General features: G+C 41.5%; 2 protein-coding genes across 2 annotated transcripts; both read left to right on the top strand.

Moving 5' to 3' along the window:
- Window positions 1-2,021: 2,021 nt before the first annotated feature.
- tmc6a (transmembrane channel-like 6a) lies at window positions 2,022-15,141 on the top strand. The gene is made up of 18 exons (XM_076265945.1): window positions 2,022-2,098; window positions 2,353-2,402; window positions 2,699-2,839; window positions 3,363-3,468; window positions 3,616-3,697; window positions 3,929-4,180; window positions 4,674-4,849; window positions 5,818-5,953; window positions 7,366-7,521; window positions 9,842-9,972; window positions 11,840-11,924; window positions 12,286-12,383; window positions 13,668-13,763; window positions 13,845-13,920; window positions 14,039-14,172; window positions 14,322-14,495; window positions 14,706-14,784; window positions 14,942-15,141. The coding sequence occupies exons 1-18, from the start codon at window positions 2,079-2,081 to the stop codon at window positions 14,999-15,001; spliced, it is 2,052 nt and encodes a 683-aa protein (XP_076122060.1). The 5' UTR covers window positions 2,022-2,078; the 3' UTR covers window positions 15,002-15,141.
- A 679-nt stretch (window positions 15,142-15,820) lies between these two features.
- LOC143103206 (heterogeneous nuclear ribonucleoprotein A0) lies at window positions 15,821-20,476 on the top strand. The gene is made up of 5 exons (XM_076267025.1): window positions 15,821-15,848; window positions 19,026-19,099; window positions 19,214-19,309; window positions 19,482-19,628; window positions 19,730-20,476. The coding sequence occupies exons 2-5, from the start codon at window positions 19,031-19,033 to the stop codon at window positions 19,817-19,819; spliced, it is 402 nt and encodes a 133-aa protein (XP_076123140.1). The 5' UTR covers window positions 15,821-15,848; window positions 19,026-19,030; the 3' UTR covers window positions 19,820-20,476.
- The last annotated feature ends 6,544 nt before the right edge of the window (window positions 20,477-27,020 follow it).

The following is a 27,020-nucleotide window of genomic DNA, read 5'->3' as shown; positions in this document are numbered from 1 at the left end:
TGACAGTCACAGCCTTCACAGTTGTTGAAAGAGAGCTGAACTTATTTCAAAGTATTTAGCCTTCTTTTTTACAACAATATTTCTCTCAAAATCTGAGTGGGTTAGGCAGCAGGTTATCTGACTGTAGCCTATGATTGACTCTCGACAGTGTCAGCATGTGGTAGGCGCCCACATGCCTTTAGTCTGTGCCCAATGCCCTGAATATCGTCGACTTTGTCCCATTTTGTGTGTGAAAAGAAGGCTGTATCACTATAAAATTTCCAAGGAAACTTTAAGAATTCTGTAGTGTGCAAGCAAGGTCAAGAAAATGATGCAAGTTGGTGCACTCCCAATATTTATCTCTGGGTGGTGCTGCAGTATAAAGAGAAAATGAGAACCAAAATGATTTTTCAGACTTGTGAGGTCTGCTGTTCAGACCCTTGCTTTTTGTGAGAGTGTTTCTACTTATCTCAGTAAGGGAAATAAATCAAGAGGCTATGTTGAGTACACATATGTCTTCTGAAGGCCTAAACAGAGCCCAGCCAAAAACTCCAATAAAATTTTGATCAACTTTGAGGGACAGCTATGACCATGCAGGATCCAGACCAAATGTGACAATGTTGCTACATACTATTCCTATTGATGTACCAGCATGCAAAATTTGAGCCTCCTACATGGTTTAGTTCTTGTGCTTGTGAACTTTGACAAAAAAAAGAGGCCGAACAAAATCGACACCCCCCTCCCCCTGTAAAACTGGCTGTATCTTGGAAAGTATTGATCTTACATAAAATTAATTTTACAGTGTGTCTCCTGGGTAACATAGGTACACCTGGTATTTTTTTCAGAATTTTTTGAGACCTAAGTGCGTGGGCCCTGGTTGAATTGATGTGGAATGACCCCTATGGGAATGAAACTGTTAAGTTGTTCTGGAGGTGATTGTCCTGTAACGCCTCCCAGAGGGCAGTAGCTGGAAGACGTAGTGTGCAGGATGGATGATATCAGAGATTATCTTGAAGGCTCTGCGTAGTGTCTGTTTGTGGTGGAGTGATTCAATGGTAGGGGTGAACCAATGACTTTGGATGCTCTGTTGATGATGCACTGTAGTTTCTTCCGGGAGAGTGTGTCAAGACTGCCAAACCAGACTGTGATGGATGTGGTGAGGATGCTTTCAACGATGGCTGTGTAGAAGCGGAGCAGATGAGACCTTACTCTGAACTTCTTGAGCTGTCGGAGATGGAAAAGTCTTTGCTGGGCTTTTTTGTAGATGTGATCTGTGTTGATTTTCCATTTGAGGTTGTTGCTGATGTGGGTCCCAATGAGTTTGAATGTAAAGATGGGTTCACCTTCAATGAACACAGGAGTTTTGGGGGATGGCTAATCATCTCTCTACTTAGCTGGCCCTAAGCAGATACCCTTTCTTATGAACTGCAGTTCTACTCAAGGTATTTCCTGGCTCCATGTCGTCATAATGCTTGCAATCAAGTTAAAGTTGGTTTCTGTTGAGACACTATAAAACATTTCCCTGTCATTTGCAAAGCTCGAAGGTAGACCTTGACTCATTGGTTTGGAAAGTAAAACTGTAACCAATAATATCAGAGGCAGTAACATTCATCATGACATTCCTGCTGGTTCATTTTTTGGACTGTAGACAGATTAACTTTCCCAGCTTTGAAACAACTTATTGTGCATTTCTTGGACCAAGACTTTGCCTTCCTTTTCATCAAACAGCACACCTTTCAATGAAATCCTAAATTGTTGGTAGTACACAGTATCTAACCCTCATTCCTCAGAGCTCTCACATGACATGTTTCCAATAAAATCTCCTGGAACCTGACTATTTTGTTTTTCAAACATGTAAAGGCTGAACTCTTTCACAAACACAACACAAGCACAAACTATTACTATGCAACTTCACAGAAACTGTCTGTGGTCCATCCTGACTTCACAGAAACTGTAATACTTCTGTTTGACAGTACCACCCACTGAGGCTTCACACTCTCCGTCTATTCTAAGGAACAGGAAACTGCATATAGAGGCCGCAGACATACAGCACCGAGCAGGGGCGGCAGGTTCCCATTGCTGTAGGTTTCCATCTGAATATGGAGGTGGTGAGCCCTGGGTAAGATGCTCCTCTCTGCATACCTTTGATAACGTCAGCTGATGACAGTAAATACTTTTGGTATAAAGTAGAATAGACTGTATGTTGGTGGTTTCGAGTGATCATTGGGGTCCAAGCAGAGTGCAAACGGGCCCTAGTAGCAGATGGTTTCTTCAACATAACATTATGTAAAAGTTAAAAACAAAATTGATTTTGAAATTGTACATTTTTGAATAACTAACCCAAAGTACTTCTTCTTTCTCTTTGGGTAATAGATATGTTGAGATGATAGAATTGGACATGGATGATGCAGATTCAGACCCAGGTAAGGTTTGAGCAGACAAGCGCAAGTTGGCCCTGTTATCCACAAACATTCTGCTTCAAGTATATTCTCACTTTATGATGACCTATAGATTTTCATTTGCTTCCCTCCATAAAATCTAACAAAATATGCTAAGCAAACATAACCTCAACCATAACCATAACAATAAAAGAAGCATAATGACCATGTCAGTAACAACTCTGTTGACATAAGTAGCAGTAGGAGCCTCAGAAGTGGTATGAAGTGTTAAAGTGTTTTCTGGAACTTTCCTGTCTTGGTCACGTATGTGTTTGCTATAGATGAGCTGGTGCACTTGGGCAGTGACAGTGAGAGCAATGATCCAGGCCAGCCCTGTATCCAAATCACAGATGAGTGCCTCCCAATTGAGACCCACGGCGTCTCACTTGGAGTCCTGTCAGCCATGCCAAGTTACACCATCAGTAAGTCACAGACGCCTCCGTTTCTAGAAGCAAGATCATGTTCTCACTTCATTTCATCCAACTTTTTATCAATATCTCTTGCCAGGAAATGAAAGGTTAGGGTTTTACCCCCACACTGACAGCCAGCACTGTGAGACAATGGCTCATACTTATGTGTGACACTATCTCAGTAGTGACATTTATAATTATTGTATCTCTGTCACCACTTAGACCGTAGTAATTTACATTTACTCCTATCCTATCTCTGTCACTATGCAAAAGAAACCGCAACCACTAACTGAATTGCAATAACCATCCCTCTGACCAAAATGTCAACTCATCTTCCTCCCATATGTTGCCGCTGTTGAGCCAAAAGGTTGAGGATTGAGGATTCTCTGCATATCACTTCAAGTAGACCCAGTAGCTGGACAGATGTGAAAACAAACAGGCTTCACTCAAGTTCTACAGCAATCTGAGCATATATTTACCTGAGGTCCTCTCAGCACACTCTTTGTGTGTGTGTGTGTGTGTGTGTGTGTTGCAGCAAGGCGAAAGGCAGAGCTGAAGAGCCTGAAGACCATGTCCAGAAAGGAGGGTGTGTGTAGGATTCGAAATATGCCCCTGAGTGTGGACGAAAAGAGATGTCTGCGGTACACCAGAAATCCTTGCTTATATAAACGGACTCATATGCCTCTGTTCACATTCCTCCAATTGAACGCTTTTAAAATTTAATGTCATGTCAGCAGTTGACGATTTGTTGTACTCTCCCATCTCCTCCCCCCACCCCTCCTATGCAGAAGAGAAATGCGTCTGGATGCAGAGGACCCTTCCACTAACACAGCCTTTCAGTGCGGTTGCCATCAATTTGCTCTAAGGGTGGTGGGTTTGTCAGACAAATTCACATTAATACACAAATACCTGGATGGACACATGCACTAATGTCTTTGGACTTATATGAATACTTTATGTAAATGTGAATACTTTCACACAGGCGCAGAAACACACACACACACACACACACACACACACACACACACACACACACACACATATAAACACACACGTGACTGGACAAAAGTGATTTTTTAAATGTGTATTTCATACCTATAGGGAAGGCTGCGTATGCACTTGTCCACCCTGTTCAGTGTTAAGCCATGGAGGGGCTCGCTGAAGCAGGTCGGCGCTCGCTTTGGCACGGTGGTCCTGTCCTATTTCCTCTTCCTGCGGACCCTTCTGCTCTACAATGTCGTCATGGCCCTCCTCGTGGGCATTTTTGTGGCGCTGCCACAAGCCATACTGGACGCAGATCAGCCTCAAGCCCAGGACCCGACATTCAGTGGCCTGGAGCTTCTCACTGGGGATGTGAGTAGTGGTGGGACTTCCTCTTCCATTCCTCAGATGAGGGCCATCGGAACATTATGTCCCACAGAGCTTCATAATATGTTGCTCTGTGGCCATTAGTGCTATTTTGTCTGGGCCTTCTTTAATAATTGTAGTAAACATGGTGTTGTGGTAACATTAATTTTACTCACTCATATTTTAGTATGGTTTCCATTTTCCATTTTAGTGATATGCCAGCAAAATACTTATACTGAGTCAAATCATGTTGACTTGGAATCTACACCACGAATATTTATTAAACGACTGTGTGGCATGTATGATCACAAATTAAAGGGGTGAGAGAGAATGTCTAGCTTTTGTGGTAGCTCTCTTTTTGTCTCTCTCTCTCTCTCTCTCTCTCTCTTGCTCATGTGTCATCTGTTTCTCCACATCTTTCTTTTTCATTTCACCTTTTTCGGGTTGCTCTAAATTCTTTCTCTCTACATGCTATTCTGTGGCTGCTATTCTCTCTCAGGGATACTTCACCAACTCACTGTTGTACTATGGCTACTACACCAACAGCAGCCTGAGGGTGGCCTGTTTCCAGTCGGACTGTGGGCAGGCAGTAAAGTTGGGCTACAGCATCCCCCTGGCCTACATCCTCATCATCATCATCTCTTTCTTCGTCACCTGTGTTATGCTTGTATACAGGTGCAATCAAAGCCTTTGCCTCTCTCATTAACTGTACATACACACCGCCGCCGACTTGAGCTTCCAAAGAGTCAGGAAGTCATTAATTTTCAATGGAAGCCAGCTTCTCTCAGCTGCCAGAAGCGTCAAATCAGTCGGCGTCGCGTTTTGGCCATCTTGAGCGACTTGAGCGTCAAGCAGAAAGTTGAAAGTCAGTCAACTTTATGGTAATGAGCTATGATGCGGTTCAGCGACCAACGACCAGCAACCAATCGAATAGATGGAAGTATTAAGATAGAACATGATCGAACGTAAAATGCTGTCACGTCAGAGCGGCCAAAGCGTCCAAAGCTTCCCTGGACTTTTTTGACAAGCTTGACAGGGCGACCAGAGCTTCTTTGGAAGCTCAAGTCGGCGGCGGTGTGTACGTACAGTTAACATGGGTCTAGCCCGATGGTTTTTACTGTATGTAGGGTGGATAGGTCATCTCTGAAAATTCAGAGCATTCTTGGACTTACATCAAGTAATGTGTTCAGTCATGGGAACATCTCTCACCTCCAGAGATGCAAGTGAAATAGAATGGGCTGAGAGGGAAGGAGATACAAATCATATGTAAAATGCATCTATCTTAAACATAATCTGAAGCAGAAGTTAGTAGAAATGACATTAACACATAAACACATATATTTCCTTTTGCCACATGTTGAGTCTTAACTGTGTTTAATATACTCACAGCTCTTCCAGTGTGTCCAAGTCTCTGGGTAGGAGCTTGCGGTCGCGGGGGGCATTGTTAGTGTCATGGTGTCTCATATACTCTACTCCAGTGTGTGGAAGTCTCTTAGCTTGCTGTCGGAAGGGGAACATTGATGTTAGTGTCATGGTCTTTGATATACTTATGGCTCCTCCAGTGTGTTGAAGTCTCTTGGTAGGAGGCATTGATATTGTTAGTGTCACTGTCATGGTCTTTGATATACTCCATGCTCCTCCAGTGTTTCAAAGTCTCTGGGTAAGAGCTTGCTGTCTGAGGGGGGCTTGACGGCGTGTGTCTTCTGCTCCTGGGATTTCAAAGTCACCAAGAAATCATCCATCCTCCTGAAGCAAGCCAACATCAGCACCCAGCTAAAGGTGACAGAACCAACTCTCCAGGATCTAATATAAGAGCTTATGATAACCTCTTATACAGCACAATATGAAGCTGTAATAATGATAATAACTATATGTGTGTTAAATAAAATGAACACGTGTGTATGTGTGTGTGTGTGTGTGTGTGTCAGTCTTGATTTCATTCAGGGAGTTTGCATTGGTTTCCATATGAAAATAAATAATTTTGTTAAGGTGGCATACTACGGAGCCCCTAAGGGGACATGAGCAAAAAAAAATCTAAAGTTTAGTTTCATGTGCTCACGTGAAACTTTCATGTGCTCACGTGAAACTTTCATGTGCTTACGTGAAACTTTCATGTGCGCACATGGAAGTTTCACGTAAGCACATGAAAGTTTCGACAAAATGTCTTAAAATATTGTTGTTGTCATGTTTCATTTCTCTTTTTCTCTCATTTCCTGTGTTAGTTCCCCTCTCACTCCTCAGTTGTGTGGCTCTCAGTATGTGCAGTGGAAAGTTGTGTGTTCACACAGAAAGGTCAGATGGTGTATAGGCTAAACACCAATGTGAAAGGCAGGTGCAGTCTGCTTTATAGAGAGAAAACAAAGACATGGGGAGATGATAAGGAAATTAGTGAGGGAGAAAGAAGAAGTAAAAATAGGGAGGAAAAAATGTAAATGCAGTGTGACATGGTTGACAACGTGCGATTAATGCTGTTCCGTGTTGCCCAAAAGTGAAGAGAGTGATTACAGAAGCAATGGCATACACTTTTCAATTATTTAACACCCCCCGAGATGTTTACGTATGTGAAGTCTTCAAGGTTTTTTTCCCCCTCACAATGTTTTAACATGCTCTGAAAACCCTGCCGAATTTGCAGCTGAGCTTTTATTTTGACATGACATTTGACATGCATAATTGGCTTCACTCTGATTGGCCAACATCTTTAAGCATCGCAGGTGTATTGCTAGATTGCTAGTAAGGTAGGGGGCATAATAAATGAGAACAGTGTGATGTAAAAATTATACATTTTTCTAATTCGCCTCTATGACCATTTCTTTTCTATGGCCATTACAGGGGGAAAGGTAATAGTCAAATTGGCAAAGCCCCGTGTGACTCCTATAGTAGCATTAACATTTCAAAAGCACCAAGAAATTGTTTCCTGCAGCACGACCCCTTTAAATATATGGAAGGTCTATATTTGCACTCAACCTGTCTTTACTCTGATTATTAATAACCATAACATTTAGTATGAGAGCTGAAGTCAATAAGAACTACAACCTTATTTTCCTGGAAGTCATCAGAATTATTGTTTTGAGTATCAAGTAAACAGTTTGAACTCATCAGAAATCTGTCAAAGTAGAGGGAATTTGCTGTCGGAGTTTCCCCCCAAAGAGCACAGGCCTTGTCTACTCAATGCGATGTGTTCTCCCTGACAGGAACTGATATCTGACAGCGTGGCCCAGAGGAGGAAAAGAGATGGGATTGTGTGCCAGTGGCTGCTGTGTGGACTAGTATGGACCATTTGTCTGGGCTGCACTGGGATCTGTGTCTTGGGCATCTACTTGTATATTAACTTCCTTCACCTGAAAAAGGTGAGACTCGTTGGGTGTGGCCCTGTGCCTAGTGGGCCTTAGAGTGTGTAAAGGAGAATTCCAAGGGTCAACGAGTAATGTAAGTGCAAACATTTTTTTGAAAAAAATACTCATTTGAGTTGCTGCAGCCATCAGCTAACCTGACCCTCGCCAGATGAATTTCGCTCCGCCTAGCTCCACTCATCCATCTAGAACCGATCCATTGGAGTGGTTTTTCAGAAGGCTGGGCCTAATCAAAAAATGCTTGCATATGATTGAATAAGCCACTTGTCCGTCATCTATTGACGTGCTACTTCAACCACTCACATCGAAGCCAACCTGGGACGCTGATAACAGTCTCACGGTCGCTTCTCCACTACGTCACATCTATGAAACTCCCGCCCTGCGTCCTGATTGGCTGAACCATAAAGTCGGTTGCAGAAATCACTCTCAATGGAAGAGGTCCCAGATGGATGTGAGTGAAGCTAGGCGGAGCTAAGCGGAACGAAATTCATCTGGCGAGGGTCAGGTTAGCATCAGCTAGAGCTCTCTAGAATTCTCCTTAGGCTGAATAGGGTGCTAATTCAAACTGTTACATCATATGGTTGAGCCTGCTAGGTAAACATAGGGGCTTTGAGCTATTGAACTAAAATGAGACCCCTAGTGCAAGTGTAATCCACATTGTAGTGAGATGCACGAATGACACTTTCAATCATTTGAATCATTATTCTCCACATCAGTTATGCACAGGTGGGCACAAACACATCAAAAGCTATTTTGTTACAAGCTACAAATTCTAGCTCATGAAATGTAATAAAATAAAATGCAAAACACTGACACTCATTAAAATACAAGTAATTAGTAATTTGAAAATACAAAAATACCGACACGATAATCTTAAGTCTTTTTTTATACTGAAAGGTCAAAACACCAGAGATTCTTCTTAGAGCATCAGTGACATACTCCACATGCAGAATAATAATGTGGCAAGACTGGTCTGCTGTAAAAGTCCATGAAGCAAAGGCACATTTTGAAAAGTAAGATGGTAAATAAAAGCAAAAGCACAGAAGATATTATATGAAGAGCACTAGCTGCATTTCAAACAGATGTAACATGTATGGCCTCTGTTGCCACTATGGGACAAACAGAAAATTAAAAAAATGCATTTCTTAGTTAGATGCAAGTTGAAATCAATATTATATGGAGACCTTACACTAGTTATTTGAATCAAAACTGCAACAAATGTAGCATGATTGGCCTTTGTTGCCCTAATGCCATTTTCAAGAGGAGTTTTTTCTCCTGTGTTCAAAGCCCATTCACTGGGAGGGAGCCCAGTCTAGGGTGTCACATGATTTCCGTGCATCTAACCTGGATATTGCCATTGCCAACATCAGAAAATATGGCAAAATATTTCACTATGGTGATAAGCATAGCCTATTGTCATGGTTATAGGTATTAACTGATTGATGAAATTTGGGCTTATTTGATTATTTATTATTATTTGAAATACTCTAAATACAATCCCTCAAAGTATTTTGTTACAAACTACATCCTGCAAAATACAAATGACAAAATATGTCCATATCTGTGCACAATTGAACAATGTTAAAAGCAGCCTTTACTTGCTCTGATTACTAACATGTATAGTATTAGAGCTGAAGTCATGTACATCCTTACTTTTAGAGCAAGTCAGGGTTATGGTCCTGAGTGGCCTATATGTTTGCATTTTTGTATTATTTTTTTATGTCATCCACTTCCCTGCTAAACTACACTGTTGCATTTGTTTGTATAGCTGAATAGATTATATAGGCATAGTTTATTTTGGGCGGTTTCAAATTATTGCCCTACATTATCTCTTTGATTATATCTTTAATCTTGTCTTATTATTTCCTGCTTGCTAAACTTTAGATTAATTCCAATAAATTGCTTTGGGCTAGTTTAGGGCAGCGCAAATTATGGTTAGAGGGCAATAATGCTAATTATATGTTAATATGTTATAACGTAATAATATTATTGTAATGTAATAACGTGCCAATTATATGTTCGGCAGAAGTTTTACTACATGCTATGGAAAATGGAAGGCACCGCATGCCCTCTCTGTGGATTGGCCAGTGGCGCATGCAGTTCTTTACGGGTGCATTGTCTGCCCCAGAGTCACTAAAGAGTTGCATGAAAGTGTTAGTCGTGAGAGTTATCTGTGTGTCAAAGTGCTGTGTGCCAACCCAGAGAGGAAACAGATTTAGATCTGAACAGACAGAGTAATGCTGTGCAGCACTTGTACTGTTGCATCATGCCATGCATAAATGCTCAAGACAGAATAATTGTGTATGTTTTATTACAGATTGAGAATGTCTTAGGGCTGCCTTTTCTGGTGAGCACTGTAAATCTGCTGCTGCCAGGCCTTTTCAGAACCGTAGGCAGTATGGAATATTACCAGTCCCCCAGCACACGGGCATATGTGGCCATCTCAAGGTGAGCTCCAAGACAGCTCGAGGCTCAAGTCTCATGCTGTGCCTGAAAAAGCCATCATTACAAAATCCTATTACAAAGTCCTATCAGTATGTGGAGCTGGTTCCTATGAAAAATAATAATAGTCTCTGAGCCCTATATATTTGAATGTGAAATACTGATTACTACTCATATGATCTGTTATGTCTGTTTTAGATTTCTGTGAGCACTGCCAAAAGTTTGGCATAGAAAATGGCACATTTCCCAGGAAAACCCATATTTAGCCATGAATTATGTATCAAAAATATAGTCTTGGCTATGCCAATGTTAGAAATAATCATGTCTACTTAAAATAAAAAAGGTATTTTTATTTCAAGTATTTGCTTGCATCAAAGAATACTTCAATTGTAGAAATGGTTAAATATCTTCACTAAATTGGTATTTGGAGCAATGCTTTAGTTCTCTGTCTTGCTGTAGGATGTGTCCTTCACATTTGGCATGGCAATAAGGGCCCTATCGTACACCCGGCGCAACGTGGTGCAAATTGCGACGCAAGGCTTATTCATATCTTACACCCAGTCAGTGACGAATTGTTTGCCATGCGCTCCACTTTTATTAACCTTGCGCCCAGGGGTGGTCTGCGCATGATCCAAAATCGCTATCTTACACCCTCTAAAAATCCTTACGTCACTGACCAAAAAAAACAGGTTTATAGTGAAAGGAGCATGTAAAGCACAGCTGAAGACACACTGTCACGAGATGTAAGCAGCCCTTATCAAGCAGTCCCAAACAACTTCTCTGCAGGATAAATATTCGTAGGATTTTTATTATTTCATTCAGACATAATTGTGTTGCTTTTTTCAGGCTATGTATTAGATTGTAACCCCTTGTCAGTCAATAGTGAAAGTAAATAACTTTGTAGAACTGTTTTGCCATTGACTATGAGGTCACGGTGAAGTTAGTCTCACTTTACCTTTGAATTTAAATAATAGGCGAGTGCAGAATGCATGTAATCACAAACAGGTTTCAGTAAAGCAAGGTTCAGTGGAATCGTTGTGTTCCACACGGTCTCGCATGCAAGCAGATTCCTTCAAATGCGCTGCTGACTGGCAAAATACCGATGTGTTGTTTGAAGTTGCGCTGTTAAAGGAAATGCCAAATGTCACTGTCATTGGTTTAAAGGATGTTATGCCCAAAACACACCCATGACTGATGAAAAAACAGAAGAGCAACCCTTTTGAACAATGCACCCGACGTTTGATAACAAAATAACCATGAATATGGACTGGACACACCGCTAAATTTATGTAAGCTTTTCGCCACTGACCATGCGTTTCAGATCGCCAAGATAGGGCCCTAAATGGAGTTAGTCTACATTGATAATGATTCCTTTTAACTCAAGGGCTTTGCACTAATATTCCATTGGAAATATGTAATTTCCAGCTGTAATAGTAATTTACCATAGAAAAGAGTCTACATGGTTGTGGAAACTAAATGAAGAGATGCAATATTTTAATATAATGAATACAACTATTAAAAGTGTCCTTCATGCATCTCACTGCAATTTGGATTGCACTTGCAATAGGGTTGCATTCAGTTCATAACAGTCGTTTATTACACATACCATATACATTTCGGAACAATTTCAGGTTCTTTGACTAGAAAGGTGTGATTTTCTTTTAAAATCAATCAGTTATTGTTTGTATCCTCTTAGTGATTCCAATCATCTGTATGACACATTTGTTTCTCATGAGGATGGGATCGGAAGACATGTGTTAGCAGAAAATAGCTATTATTCATCTTGTCTGTAATTCTAATTTGCGTTGAACTGATGACCCTGCTCCTCTTGTTCATATTAAGCCCTTATCTCCACCTGTCTCGTTCTCCTCAGAAATTTGCTGCTGAAGACAAGTATTCTCATATTGCTTTCCTTTCACTGGATGACAGACTCAGCGATAGGTTTCAGAAGTCATCAGGCAAGAATGCAACTGTGCACCTGTTACTGCACTAGTGTACATCATATGCCACAAACGCCGGTCCTTATTTGAGATCATTTCTTGGACCTCCTGGCACTGTTTTGCTGACAGGATTACGTATTGTATACACACATGTTTAGTATGGACATAATTGTGTGGTGGCATAACGAGATGGTTCTGCTCTACTGGCAGTGACAGAAATCCAAGGGTACAAGGATACAAGGAAGTTTATTGTCACATGCATAGTTACTGGATGTAAGAAATGCAGTGAAATTATGTATTATGTATCCATTGCTGTGTCATTTATGGCCAGTACGGAGAAGAAGCATTTTCATCTGATCTGTCACCTCTATGATCTCAGTGTTGGGAGACCTACGCTGGACAAGAGTTGTACCGGCATATGGTTGCAGACCTAATCATGACCCTGCTGTACACCATTTTGGGAGAGTTCTTCTGGAGGTAAGGCTTAGCAGCAACCAATATCATACAACACCCTAGCACACCTGAGAGTGATAGGACTCAAAGTTGTGCCATCTTTCTGCCAAGTTGTGCCAGCATTATACTGGGCTGAACAGAAGGGTATTTACTTTTATATAAAATTCAGAACTAATAGTTTCGATTTACTACATCTGAAATATAGCTTAAAAGTAGGAACTATCGTTTCAATACTTAATGTCTTTATTTTTCAATACTTTATGTCTTTATTTTTTATTACTGTCTTATCCGCCTCAGTGTGCAAGATATGTTGCTTTTTTTCTTTGCTGGAGAGATTGTGTTGCTCTTCAAAATACCCTGAAGGGGCTGTCCTGTTTCAAGTCAGGCAACATACTTAGCCAGGTCTTAGTTTTCATGTTTTTATTTTTTTTTAAACTCTTAGCAGTGTGCTTTGGATTGTTATTATGATGGAATATTTCTCCCCTGCCAAGCTTTTCGGGACCGGAAGTAATCTTATCAACCAACAATTTCCCCAAGCATTCATGGTGCCATATCTAAATGTTATCTCCCCAACACCATTGCAGCGAAGGGAGAGAGCAGTTACTCCACCCGGTCTTTAACCCAGGTCTCCGGATCACTAAACGGGCAGCTTGAACGCAACGCCAAAGAGCCAGGCCCGTTGGTATGGCAGTCAGAGCGCATAGTCAACTGTAGTGACGGTACTTTGTCACACTGCCTTTCCCTTCGGGAAGCTTGCCCATGCGCTTCACGCACACTGGCATCCCTCGCGCAACCACCAGCCGTACTTCTCCTATCCCAGGGTGCCCCACACAAAAGTGCTTCACCCATCTCTGGACCCATCTTGCTCTCATTTGACCAGTGAATGTGCTTTCACTTGTTCATCGGGCTTATTTTTATGCAGTGTAGCAATGTGTTGCAGCTTTATGCCAAAAAGTAAGCAATTATGCAATAACGTTTATGCAATGTCCTTCACACTGAGCTATCACGGAAACGCTGATTCCCACTGATAACCCTTGTGGTCTGAAGCACTTGACCATCTGGTTTTCAGAGCTACAGATTCAAGGTAAGAGGCACTGCCTCTGACTGGTCTGACTGGTGACCACAATCAGACAGTGACGATCTGACCCCCAGAAAACATACACCCAAATGTACCCTCTCAGCTAACAGGGATGACATAAGTAACCAAATATAGCCCAAAAGTATCCTTCTCTTTACATTTTCATGTAAAGCTCACTAACTGATCATCAGAATGGAGCATGTCAGTGTGACATCTGTCTCTACCCACAGTCAGTGTGTGCTGGGGGTGAAGATGAGAGAGAAGCGGCCTGCGTTTGACATCGCACGGAATGTTCTGGACCTCATCTATGGGCAGACTCTGGCCTGGTAATACACCCCATTACACACACACAAAACACACACGCAAACAAAAATACACACCTTCACACTCTACTTTTACTTTCTCAGGGCAGGAGTGCTGTTTTCTCCATTGCTGCCAGCTATTCAGATTCTCAAGCTACTTGTACTTTTCTACACAAAAAAGGTACCACTTCACAATGTGCGATGTGTGTGTTTGTGTGTGTGTGTAAGTGTAACATCACATTGTTTGTCTCTCAGCATATTAAGTGTGTGTGTGTGTGTGTGTGTGTGCACGTTCACAGGCAAGTCTGCTGCTGAACTACCGTCCATCCCACCAGCTGTGGAGAACCAATCAGATGAACACAATACTCACCACTCTCCTCTGTTTCCCAGCCTTCACTGGGGCGGTTGTGTATGTGGCCTACGGTATATGGATGTAAGGATGGGAGCCTACACACACACACACACACACACACACACACTCCACACATCTATATCTGTAATCAAATTTACAATGTGGTACTTTGAGATGTAGGAACATTCTGTCAATAAGTTGCATAAACGTCTGCGTATGTTGGCCCTCAGGGAGAAGCCAGACCCCATCTGTGGTCCATTCCGGTCACTTCCCACAATGTTTTCACTGGAGAAAGAGTGGGAGGAGTTGGAGGAGGCCCACGCTAGTTTGGCATGGCTGTCTGTGGTCTACACGCACCTGCTGAGGAAACCCCTCTATCTCAACATCATTTCCACATTTCTCCTGTGAGTGCCCCTCAAACACAACTTTATTTTAATTATGCCTGCAGGTTAAAGCAGCACATAAGGGTTATTGATTTGGAGCTATGTACTGGCTAAGAAGAAGAGCAAATTGTTTTAACAAATTGATTAATGCCACTGATATATTTAAGTATACAAATGTTCTTGAAAATACATCAGTAGTAACTGACACATTGTTGTTCTACTGTTGTTCAGGATGGTGATTTATGCATATAGACAAAAAAATGATGGTCAGAAAAAACTCATTACCCTCTTGAAGAAGCAGATCAGAAATGTAAGTTTATTTTTCCTTCTGGCAAACTGACAATCTGTGTGTGTGTGTGTGTGTGTGTGTGTGTGTGTGTGTGTGTGTGTGTGTAGGATGGAGTATCAGCTTCAGTATGATTGAAAGAGTTATTTAAGAGATACACTGATATGTCCATGTGTTGTAGGAGGGGGAGGATAAACATTTTCTCATCAGTAAACTGAAGGAGCAGGAGCACCAGGAGTGATTACAGACATGACCAAAGGACTGCCAGAGACAGGGAAGGGGGAATACAGAAACTCAAAAACTAATTAACAATGCTTGTGATTTTTGTTGTTGTTGTATTTTATGTCACAAATAATATAGTATTATAGAATAAAATGTGTGTTGGATATGCTGCAACTGTGCCTGCCTGCCCCTCTGCATTTGTTCTTGTCATAATATACTCTAGACTTGTTAAAATACATTTATGGTAACATAAAGTGCTGAAGTTTCTATACTTATATTCTATATTCTAAAAACATTACGAAACATTTTGGATGGGTGGGCTTAAAATGTATACCAGGCCTAAACGGACCTACATGAAGACTGCACAATAGTGCAGTACTGTCTCGGGTATAGTATCTGTCTGTGATGTACTTTGTGCTGTCTCACTTCTCCCTTGTCCAACTTCAGAGAGATTAAGGAAAATGACAGGGGGTTATTAGGTAGGCCAGTTTCAGCTAACAAAGAATCTTTGTGTATGATGACACCCATCAAGGTATAGCCAGTGACGCTTTCAGTAGAACTTACCATTATATAGAACCTAACACAAGTATCATGATGATACTACAAGCACATGTTTGTAGGAGAATACAATGACATGTCCATAGAACATTCTTCCTTTCAAATATCAGATATCAAGACTGATATGCAGACAGACCTGTCTGGGTGCAAAAATGTGGCTCCGAAAAAATGTCAAAACGTATAGTTTGTAGCACTGGTGACACTGGTAAGGTGACGCCCCCTCACTCTCAATATAAAAAGAGCACATACTTCGAATGTTCCACAGAGTCGAAGAGCCACCACAGCTGGAGAAGTCTCTCATCTGTCAGGTGAGTACACAGTACACCTGCAGACAAGTAACTCCTCAGTGAGGAATGGTTGTTGGTTAAGGGTTTCTGTCTTTTGTTTGAAAAAACATAGTTTGACAATGAAAAAAAGTAAACGATTCTAGACTGTGGTCTCACAAGATACAGTATGAGATATGAAACTGGGCAGATCTTTGTTAAACGTGTCCGTATGTGCTTCAAGTGAATTTGAGCTTTGTAAGAGACCAAATACATTCCCAGTGTAAAATCTGTTGTGCGTGTATTGGTGTATGTAGATAGATAGATAGATAGATAGATAGATACTTTATTGATCCCCAGGGAAAATTCAAGGTCTCAGCAGCATACAGACAACACAAACACATTCTTTAACAGCAGAAAGAGTAATTAAAGTATATAATATAAAAACACAACTAAGCAATAAGGACAGTAGAAGATAAAGAATATGCTAAATATACTAAAATACAAATTATACTAACTAACACTTAATCTAAATCAATTCTAAAAACAGTATCCACATAGTGGTGATTAATCAATCAGAGGCGCTTGCAATGACTGAGGCAGGGACTGAGCCTGTGATTCTCTGTGCATAGTAAGGTAAGGTAAGGTGCTCTGTGTGAATGATCATGTCATGGTGATAGTGCAAATGAGTAAGTCCAACAGTGCAACAATGCAGAAATAAAGTAAAGTCTATATATCTATTTATTTAACTATTTTAAGTGTGGCCACAGTTCGGCTGTGGCATGGAGGGAGGGGTTATGCATATGTGCTAATGTGCTAATATAGAACGCAAACAGTGAGGCAGAAAGACAGTGGTAAAAGTGGCTAGTGGACAGACAGTATCCAAACATGGAGGGGGTGAAGAGGCAGACAGACTATGCAGAGAAGTCTATCTCTCCTCTCCCCTTAAGTGAAGCATTGAACAGTTCAATGGCCCTGGGGACAAATAACTTTCTCAGTCTGTCTGTTGTGCAAGGCAGTGAGCGAAGTCTCCAGCTGATCAGGCTCTTCTGCTTATAGTGCTGTGGAGTGGGTGACACTCATTGTCCAAGATGTTGATCAGTTTGTTCAGGGTCATTTTGTCAGATATTGAAGTGATGCACTCCAGTTCAGCTCCCACTACAGAGCCAGCTTTCCTTACCAGCCTGTCAAGTCGCCCCGCATCCTTCTTCCTTGTGCTTCCTCCCCAACATACTACTGCATAGAAGAGGACGCTGGCAACAACAGACTGGTAGAACATCCTGAGGAGCTTGCTGCACACATTGAAGGACCGCAGCCTCCTCAGGAAGTACAGCCTGCTCTGCCCTTTCTTGTAGAGTGCATCAGTGTTGGCTGACCAGTCCAGTTTATTGTCCAGGTGGAGACCCAGATACTTGTAGGTGCTAACCACCTCCACATTGACCCCATCAATGTGGACTGGTAGCAGAGTGGGCTTAGACCTGTGGAAATCCACCACCATCTCCTTGGTCTTTGAAGTGTTAAGTTGGAGATGATTGAGTTTGCACCATTGCACAAAGTCCTCCACCAGGCTCCTGTACTCCTCCTCCTGCCCGTTCCTGATACACCCCACAATTGCAGTATCATCAGAAAACTTCTGCATGTGGCATGACTCTGTGTTGTAGCAGAAGTCAGATGTGTACAGGGTGAACAGGACTGGAGAGAGCACAGTTCCCTGTGGCGCTCCGGTGCTGCTGATCACAGTGTCAGAGAGACAGTTCTTCAGTCTGACGAACTGTGGTCGCTCGGTCAGGTAATCTGTAATCCAGGTTACCAGGTGAGCGTCCACACCCATCTGCAAGAGCTTGTCTTCCAATCTGAGGGGCTGGATGGTGTTAAAAGCACTTGAGAAATCAAAGAACATGATTCTCACAGCACTTTTCCCCTTGTCTAGATGGGAATGTGTCCTGTGTAGAAGATAAGTGATGGCATCGTCCACGCCCACTTTCTCCTGGTATGCAAACTGTAACGGGTCTAGTGCATGGCGTACCTGGGGTCTGAGCATACCTAAAACCAATCGCTCCATTGTCTTCATCACATGCGATGTAAGAGCGACAGGTCTGTAGTCATTAAGCTCACTAGGGTGTGGCTTCTTAGGGACAGGGGTGAGACATGATGTCTTCCACAGTGTTGGAACTTGTCCAAGGCGTAGGCTCAAATTGAAGATGTGCTTCAGTGGCTCCCCAGTTCAGCAGCACAGGCCTTGAGTAGCCTTGGACACAGTCTGTCAGGCCCCGCTGCTTTATTGCTGCGCAATTTCTTCAGTTGGACTGTCACTTGATCTGTTGTAATGGTGAGGGGTGTAAGGGGAGGGGAGGGGGAGGGGTGCATCTGGGATCTGTGTGTCTGATGGCTGTTGACTGAGGTCGTTGTCACCTCATTGTTCGTGATCGCCATGTGGGGGAGGGGTGCAAAATCCAGTGATGGTGGGGGTACGATAGCCTGTGATGATGGAGGTGAGTGTTGCACTGGTATTGAGGGGGTGTGGGGGTGGGGGCTGGGGGATGATGGACAGACCACCGCTATTTGAGCTGGAGCAGGGCAGTCAAACCTGTTGTAGAAGTGGTTCAACTGGTTCGCCCTGTCCAGGTCCCCCTCCACAGAGCTGCTGTTCTTCTTCAGGCCAGTGATACCCTTCATGCAGTCCCATGTCTCCTTCAAGTTGTTTTCCTGCAGCTTCTGTTCCACCTTCCTTCTGTAGTCCTCCTTAGCCTCATTCAGCTTGAATTTAAGTTCCCCTTGCACGCGCCTCAGCTCTGCCATGTCCCCCTCTCTGAACGCCGTCTTTTTCCTGTTAAGAAGGGTCTTGACATTGCTGGTTATCCAATGTGGATAGGATTAGTGTACCAGTGGCAGTCCTCTCCTTGTAGAGAAGAGTTAGACTTTTGTTATGTGTGACACACACTTATTCATTGGAAATAAAACATGTGTCCTCCTACTATTTGGATATCACTCAGCAGAAAGATAATGGTGTTCAACAACCAAACTACTGTACACCAGCCTGATAAAGTAGGTTTAATGGTGCAGTCCGTGATAAAATACTCCTTACATTCCTCTGACTGTAATAGTGAGTATATAAAAAAATGGTGGGGGTGGTGGGGAGGAGGCATAGCAATGCCAATGGTTCATTAATGTCTTGGGCTGAATTCATTCAATTCATTCACTCCGTTATATTTTGTGCCCCAGTTACCATGGATTCAAGGGTATATGTATGTGCTCCAAAGCAATACATGGAGAAGCTGAATGATATGGGCGAATGGGTAAACATACACTTAATTAATACTTAACATAATGCAGCGTTCAATATATGTATCATATGGTATTGTGGCATAGTTTTTTTTATGTTTGATTACCTCTCTCTCTCTCTCTTCCAGAATCATGGACTTGTCCTAAAGAGGATGAATCCTTATGTGACTAAAGATGTTCTTGAGGCCCACTTTGAAAAATGGGGGACGGTTCTAGACTGTGACGTAAGAAAGGCACCTCAACTTTGGGGATGGGGGTGCAATGTCATGCAAATTCATTTTCATCAGTGTCTGGGATGTCACATCGCTCTGGCACGGTTCTCTGTCCTCTTTTTGCCCTGTTTTGTGTTATTTTGTGTGGGGTAAAATCTCTTCAATACCGGCTGATCTCCTGCAGGTAAAAATGGAGTGCACCACAGGCTTCCCCCGAGGCCTGGGTTATGTGGGTTTTGCCAATGAAGAAGAGGCCGATGCAGCAGAGGCAGCAGGGCCCCACAAGCTGGCCGGCATGAAGGTGGACATGAGGAGAGTTATCTGCCCAAAGGTCACTTTGCAGAATCAGCTGTACTCCTTCTCTGACAAGGTTTCTTCTATTTGTTTCTGTTCTTGTGGCTCTTTACTTAAAATCACTCTCTCTGCCAACAGAACAACGACGATATGACATACGTGTCCCATAGAAAGTCTAGCATGGCATATCGGCTAGCAAGCACCAGCTGGCTAGACTCTGATGAATGAAGGCAAGGTCTGCGTCAATGATTCAAAGGAGAATTCCCACAGTTGTTTACAGAGGACAGAGGATGAAAATCTAATATTGAACCAAGAGATGTGCATGTCCTGCACAGTGCAGGAAGTCAGACAGTTATATTTTGTTACAGTAGCCTATATGTATTCGGCACTGTTGTATAAAGTACTAGAAAGCAATACTTGAGTAAAAGTACAAGTATCGTACTAAAAAAAGACTTTGGTAGAAGTGAAAGTTACCTTTTAAAATATTACTTAAGTAAAAGTCTTAAAGTATCTGATATATACTGTACTTAAGTATCAAAAGTAATTTTCTGATATTTAATGTACTTAAGTATTTGAAGTAAAAGTAAAAAGTAAAAAGCAAGCGTATTTATTTAGAACTTTTATTGTGAACTTTATTTTGGCTTTCTTATAGTAAAGCATAAAGCATATTCAGTGTTCCCATATCTTCTTAATCTCACTCATCAAATCAAAATCGCATTCTTTTCTAGGACTTTTCAGGCACAATTCTCCTGTTCAAAGAACAAACAGCATATTTTTAGAGCTGACATCAAAGAAAAAAACAGAAACAGAAATGTCACTTTTGTATGAACTTCAGGTAAAAATGAAAAATAAATAACTTATTTCTTTAAATAAAAATGACCTGAACATTTTGGTCATGTGGTATGAGCATTTCTAGGGCTTACTCACCATCTCACACTCACACACACACACACATGCCACCTATGTCCAGCAGCTACTAATATGCCAGTCATTAGTTGAAACTGAAAAAGGTGTCTGTTCATCTTCAAAAGAAGCTGGTTTTCAAAGTTGCCAGAATTCAGTGCCCGGGAGTTTCAGGCCCAAGACCGGCCCACGTTTTCCATAGTGGTGAAAATTGGATAAATGAAGCAACATTTCAGCTCTTACTATCCTGTAGTTTTTATTAGTACCATGGTTCAACAAATGTGTAAAGGTTATGTAATAATTCACTTCAACTGAGAAGTTAAAAAAAAAATATTCCACTATTCCACAAGTTAACAAAAACAGAAAGAAAGAAAGAAAGCCTTTGAAATGTAGCCTATCCCACGCTTCCACAAAGAGGCATATTGAACTAATGTTTAGGCTACATGTTTTTTGCATGGGTAGGCTATATTGTTGTTTGGTGATTTAGCCTACTCTTTTAGCCTACTACACCCTCTTCTGAGCAAACAAGGCATATAGGTTTATCATGTAGGGTATTTGCTCTTTCTTACATTAAATAACTTTAATTTATCCTCTCTACTTGTCCCTGTAGTCATGGCCTCCTCATCACTAATTTCGGGCTCATCATTTTCAATGGTCGACTGGTTGATCTGCTGCTCAGTCTCACCTGGCCTCTTTCTACCATCCATCCTTCCTGACGCTTGTGTCTACTGTAGGGCCGGCTCGGCTATCCGTATCTGAGAAAACTTTTTGGAAAAAACGGGCTATGGACCCAACCAATTCTTTTTGAGAACAGAGTCATTGCATTTGTGTCATGCACAGAATGCGGAAAGTGTCCTACTTTAAGAAAAGATAGACGTGACCAAAAATATTTTTTTCCTCGACCGGCCCAAAAGTGAAGCGGCCCACCGTGAAAAAGTACAGATACGTGAAATTTCTACTTAAGTACAGTAACGAAGTATTTGTACTCCGTTACATTACAACACTGGTATTCGGCCGTGTGACCCTTTATTGTTTGCATATTATGGTATTTGTTTATTTTCATTAGGCTATTGATCAATGATATTGCTGACATTATTGTTTATTATGACCGCTACTAGCGAAGCTAGCGAAGCGGTCATATAATGATTGTCAAAGTTTTTTTTTTTTTTTTTTTTTTTCCCCCCCATCATCTACTTCCTGAATTTTTGGTCAACGATACCCGGGACACCGAAACACCGGTGAACATGAAATTTGGTGGGTATGTAGCCCCACTAGACTTTTACGGAAAAAAACGTTTCGTCCCCGGGGGCCACTCCCCCCCCCGTGCTGGGCCCCCCGAACCGCAAAAAAAGCAGTTTTTCCTAAATAACTACCTGAAGCGTGGCACTGAGGATGAAGAATCTTTTATGGTATGTTGGTCTCAAGGGCCCACATCAACCTGGCCCATAATCACTCATTTGTGATTTGCACCCCCCTGGTAAAAAATGAAAATGCAATATCATTCTGCTTTAATCGCCCCTATCTTCAGTTAAGATGTTCAAAACTGCACCAAATTGTATGTGTATGATTGACCTGGCATTCTCTGGGGATATGCCAAGTTTCGTAGAATTTCATCCATGGGGGGGGGGGGTCTAAAGAAATTTAGGTTATGTGTACATTTAGTGACTGTACACTCATTGGCCTGTAGATGGCGGTGCACACATATACACATGCACACACACACACAGGCACGCACATACTATCGGTATTAGAATGGCAGATACATAATTACAAATTCAGTAGGATTAAAAGAAAGCCAAATATTCATCCTCATCATCATGGCTGCATTTCCAGTATTGGCGATATGTAGTCGTTTGTCCACTAGATGGCGCATCGTTGCAGTGAGACGTAATTTTGTTGGAAGTTAAAAGTGGGTTGGAAAAACAATGGACGCTTCCTACAAGGACTTTACTGCAGAGAACGTCTAATAAGGATAGGACGATGTACACATGAAATGTAATTCCCATTTCTTCTTGAAGCCGAAATAAATCTGAGAATGTTTATCGGACATGCTTGGTTTTTACTGCAGGTACGTTAATCTTATAATATCAATAAGGACCTAGGTAGGCCTACAATAATATACGATAGGTTGGTTGAGTGATGGAGGCCAATTTGGTTGATTGCATTTGTAGAAAACTATAAATGCGGTTATACCAAGCAAATTGATAGCAGCACTGTAATTGTATCTTTCGACTGTGATACAAAAATCATTCTGTGCAATGGAAGATTTACCAACGTTACACCGGTCTGATACAGTTTTGCCTATACATGCGTGAGACTGAGACGCCTGTTTATTTTGTTTTAAGTGCGTGCAGGGTGTGAGAGGGGAATCGATGTGCTTTGATTCCAGTTTGGTAGTTGTAGTCTGTGAGATTAAAAAGCACGTGTGTGTGAAGTATCCAAACAATGCAGACCTCTCAAGTCTCACGCATTGAGCGTGAGACACACGCATTTCAATGACTTCACACGCTCACACGCCACACATGGCATTTCTCACTCCGAGAAATTATTAACTTGCCCGTACAGAAATTTCTAAGGGCTATATTTTACAAACGTGTCACACAACGTTGCTGTCTGTGCGCTCATTCAGCTCAGAGAGCTGCTGTTCAGTTACTAACCTATCGGCCAATCAGACAATAGGATTTCTCAACCAATCAGGAAATAGTTTTGTTTTGATGTGGGTCCGCAACGTGGAGACTGCTGGTCCTCGGAGTCGTGGAGTGAAATTAGGCCCGGTGCTTCGTCTGATAATTTGCTGCGCAGTTGATCAAGATACCGCGGACCGACAAAAAAAGAAAACAAACGTTTCTGCTATTAAACATGGAGCCATAAAATAAAGTGGTGGTATGAGCATTCATTCAATGCAGGCGTCTGCGCGAGAGAAACTGAAACTAATCGATAACGTTGGTATCAAAGCTCCGCTTCAACCTGTTGAATGCTATTTAATTGTTTAAAAACACTTAATAGAACAACGTTGATTTTTGGAACTTCCATAGAAACAGAGCAGAGACTGTATAATACACTGTATAGCACTGAGTATTGTATTGTCAAATTTGAATATAACGTGGCCAAAAGCTATTGTAGCCTTCTTTCTATCTGTTAAAGATCAACAGATCAGTGATTTACGCCTTCAAATCTGCTCGCCAAAAAAGCTGGTATTGTGTTTCCTGAATCCTTACATTCAGGCATTCAAATTAAACTTCATTAAAAAACATGTATTTTTTTTCTCCATGTCCAATGTATGATGCTTGCATGAGGGAAACATCCCAAAACAATAGCACCCATATAATTGTTGCTGTTTTGAGAAGTATTCTTCTTATGCAAGCATCATGCAACCATGACAAGCAATGAAACTAATTATATCTTACATTAGTAAAGCAGTCCTCTGATGTGCATGTCACAAAACATTTAAGTGAAAATGCATGTATAACAATATAGGCATAATAATGATTGTGATAATGATAATGACAATTTGATTTAGAGGGAGTGGGGTTGGGTACGTGTAGATGAGCCCTATGACCCCAAAGTCTGCCATGACTGGGCCTCAGGTCAAAGAAGTTTGAGAAAGGCTGGTCTACATAACCTGCATCAGATTGAGGTTTGCAGTGATGCATTATTATTATTTATTATTATTTACTATAGGGTTCTAGAATAAATAAAACAGTGTGTTTGAAATAATGGAATTTGTGCTCTCTCATGAAGCTGGGTTGATGGGACATGGGGAGGGTGGGTCTGTTGATCGGGGGGAGGGGGCGTGGCGCCACGAGTAGTTCAAGCAGACGTAGGACTTTCATGTACTTCGTTTAGGGGGGAGGGGGCGTGGCACTGGCCCCCCCAGAAAGTCTCACTCCTTGCAAACTTCAAAACTTGAGAGCCCTGCAATGACACCTTCATTTCATTATGGCTGCTTTAGCAACACTTTAAGTTACTGTGTAGTGGGTACCATTTAGATGCCACTTAATTCGCGCTTTCCTTGACTCATGGAGCTGCGTGAATTTTATTACAACTTTTCGCCACGATATGGCAGTTTAAGTCCGCTTGATACTACTGTAATGCATAAGCCATTGGTTTCCAAAGGAGATTTAATTTGTGTCGCCAGCCTATTGACAATTTATGTTGTAAATAGGCCTACCTTATAGGCCTACCTGTAGCTTAGGGAAGCTAACAGCTTTCTATTAGGATGTAGTTTGTTAGTTAGGCTACAGTTTTGTCATAACTCCCTGATGCATTTTTGCATTTAGAATAGCCAGAGCGTGAATATCTCAATCGGAAAATTAAACAATATCGGGCGCCTATGGACTAGGCTGGGTGAACCCAGCCTGATCTGCCCGCTATTTATTTTTTGATTTCTTAAAAGATTGAGCTTGGTCTGGTGAAAGCCAGACTAGCCATGGACCTCAGTTACACAATGCAAGGGAACATAGGCGTGCATACATAGACCCTAGGTGGTGCTACAGCACTAGGAAGTTTGCCCTTTATCAACGAAAATGCCCTTTTGAAACTTTTTTTTTATTATTAATATTTTTAAGATTTTACTGAGGTCGGTTTTGAAATGATCTTTTGAAAACTTGAGTCATTAAAAACGACTGAAACAATGCCCCGAAATGAGCCACCTCCTTGCGCACGCATATCCGACCTATCTCTCTTCCTTTGTCACGTGAACTTGCGCGGTCGCTAGTCTTCAGATAGCAGGCATGGTCGCTGACAGGCTGCTTCTCCCGTGCCCCATCAGCCAGGTAACATACATATCAAGCAAAATCTTACAGTTTGCCCTCTAAGCCCAACATGTAATAATTTTGTTGTGCAGTAAAATGTCTCATTCAGCACCAAACAAGCATTTTTGCTGACTGGTCACCTGATAAACTAGTTAGATGAAGCTAGATAAAGTTTTACGCTGTAGCCCAAATCAATGACAGATAACGTGACGACCACATACAAATAATTTCGGTAGATTTTGCAAATGTATGTGTTAAGAAGAACGTTTTCTGTTGTATATGTTTTGTTAGGCAACAATTCATTTGTGACAGAAGAAACGGGAAGTTCCCCATTACTGCCCATCTGCATTCATGTAATGTCAGTCAGTAGCCCACTATAACTCCTCGTACTGTTTGGTCTCTTTATTGTCTTACAGATCAAGTAAAATCGTACAGTTTGCCCTCTAAGCCCAACGTGTAATCATTTTATTGTGCAGTAAAATGTCTCATACAGCATCAAACAACTAAGCATTTTTAGCCGACTGGTCACCTGATAAAGTTTTACGCTGTAGCCCAAGTCAATGACAGATAACGTGAGGACGACCACATAGGCTACCAATAATTTCGGTAGAGTTTGCAATTGCAAATCTATGTGTTAAGACGAACGTTTTCTGTTGTATAGGTTTTGTTAGGCAACATAAATTAACACATTTTGGTCTATTTATTGTCTTAATTGTATATTGATTTACTAATTGCAGCACAAGTCAAATTTCATTCAACATGTGTGTGATTTTTTTTTATAATTAAGTATTTCACGTGAGCTAAAAAGTGCCCCCTCCCCCCCTCCTGAGCACCTGCCCCCCAAAATGTCTGTGCACGCCACTGCAAGGGAACATGAATATATTTGCACGAACAATAACGAACAGCTCTTCAACTTTGGCCCGTTAACATGTGTATTGAACAGTCTAGCGACGCATTTCATCAAGGCCCATTTGGACATGTCAGTTATTTGCACCACTGGTTAGATGTAAAACAGCATTTCGTTTCAGACTACTGTTACTTAATTTGTGCATTGACAATAAAGTCACATGAACTAAAGATGACTAAAATCTTATGTAGAAGAAGAAACATTCACAAAAAATCCATCCATCCAAAAATTACCTTTGTTTTGATAGCTGATGAAAACGGCTTGGAACTGACAGAGATGTTTTTGTTTATTAATAAATAAATAAATAAATAAATAAATAAAAATATAACATTTTGCTGATACCTTTTGCTTTTTCCAAATACACTGTAGCCTACAGGTGTAAGTGACCTTTCATCAATCCAGTTGCAATGGATGAACTGTGATGAACTGCCCTACTTGTGATTGTTTAGAGATTTTAAAGGTTTTATAACAATGCTACATCTTCTTTGGCTATTCTACAATCTATGCAAGGCTATCTGTGCAGCCGCGCACACACACACACACACACACAGGCATGACAAACAAGCATGCACAAAAGTTTCAAGAGTGGGGGATGGAGTAAAAGATGGAGACAAATTGATTAGTGTGATTTATTTTCGCGGAACAGATGTACAGGACTGAGCGCTGAGCAGCGGTCATATTTTGTACCGCTATGCGGTACATCTAGTTATTGCTATTGTAACTATTGTACTGTTTTTATTTGTAAGTCGCTTTGGACAAAAGCGTCTGCTAAATCATATAACCATAGCCAAAACCATATGAAGGGTTTGTGAATTTGTGAGTGCAATATCTCAAAATGTTTTCTTCATTTTGTTTGATTCTGACT

This window comes from Alosa pseudoharengus, unplaced genomic scaffold (genome assembly GCF_046254945.1).
Source record: "Alosa pseudoharengus isolate Yale_2024_CS ecotype anadromous, Long Island Sound unplaced genomic scaffold, YU_APseudo_1.1 YU_APseudo_1.1_scf_4, whole genome shotgun sequence".
Taxonomy (NCBI): domain Eukaryota; kingdom Metazoa; phylum Chordata; class Actinopteri; order Clupeiformes; family Clupeidae; genus Alosa; species Alosa pseudoharengus.
This window is presented reverse-complemented; position numbering and strand designations above follow the sequence as displayed.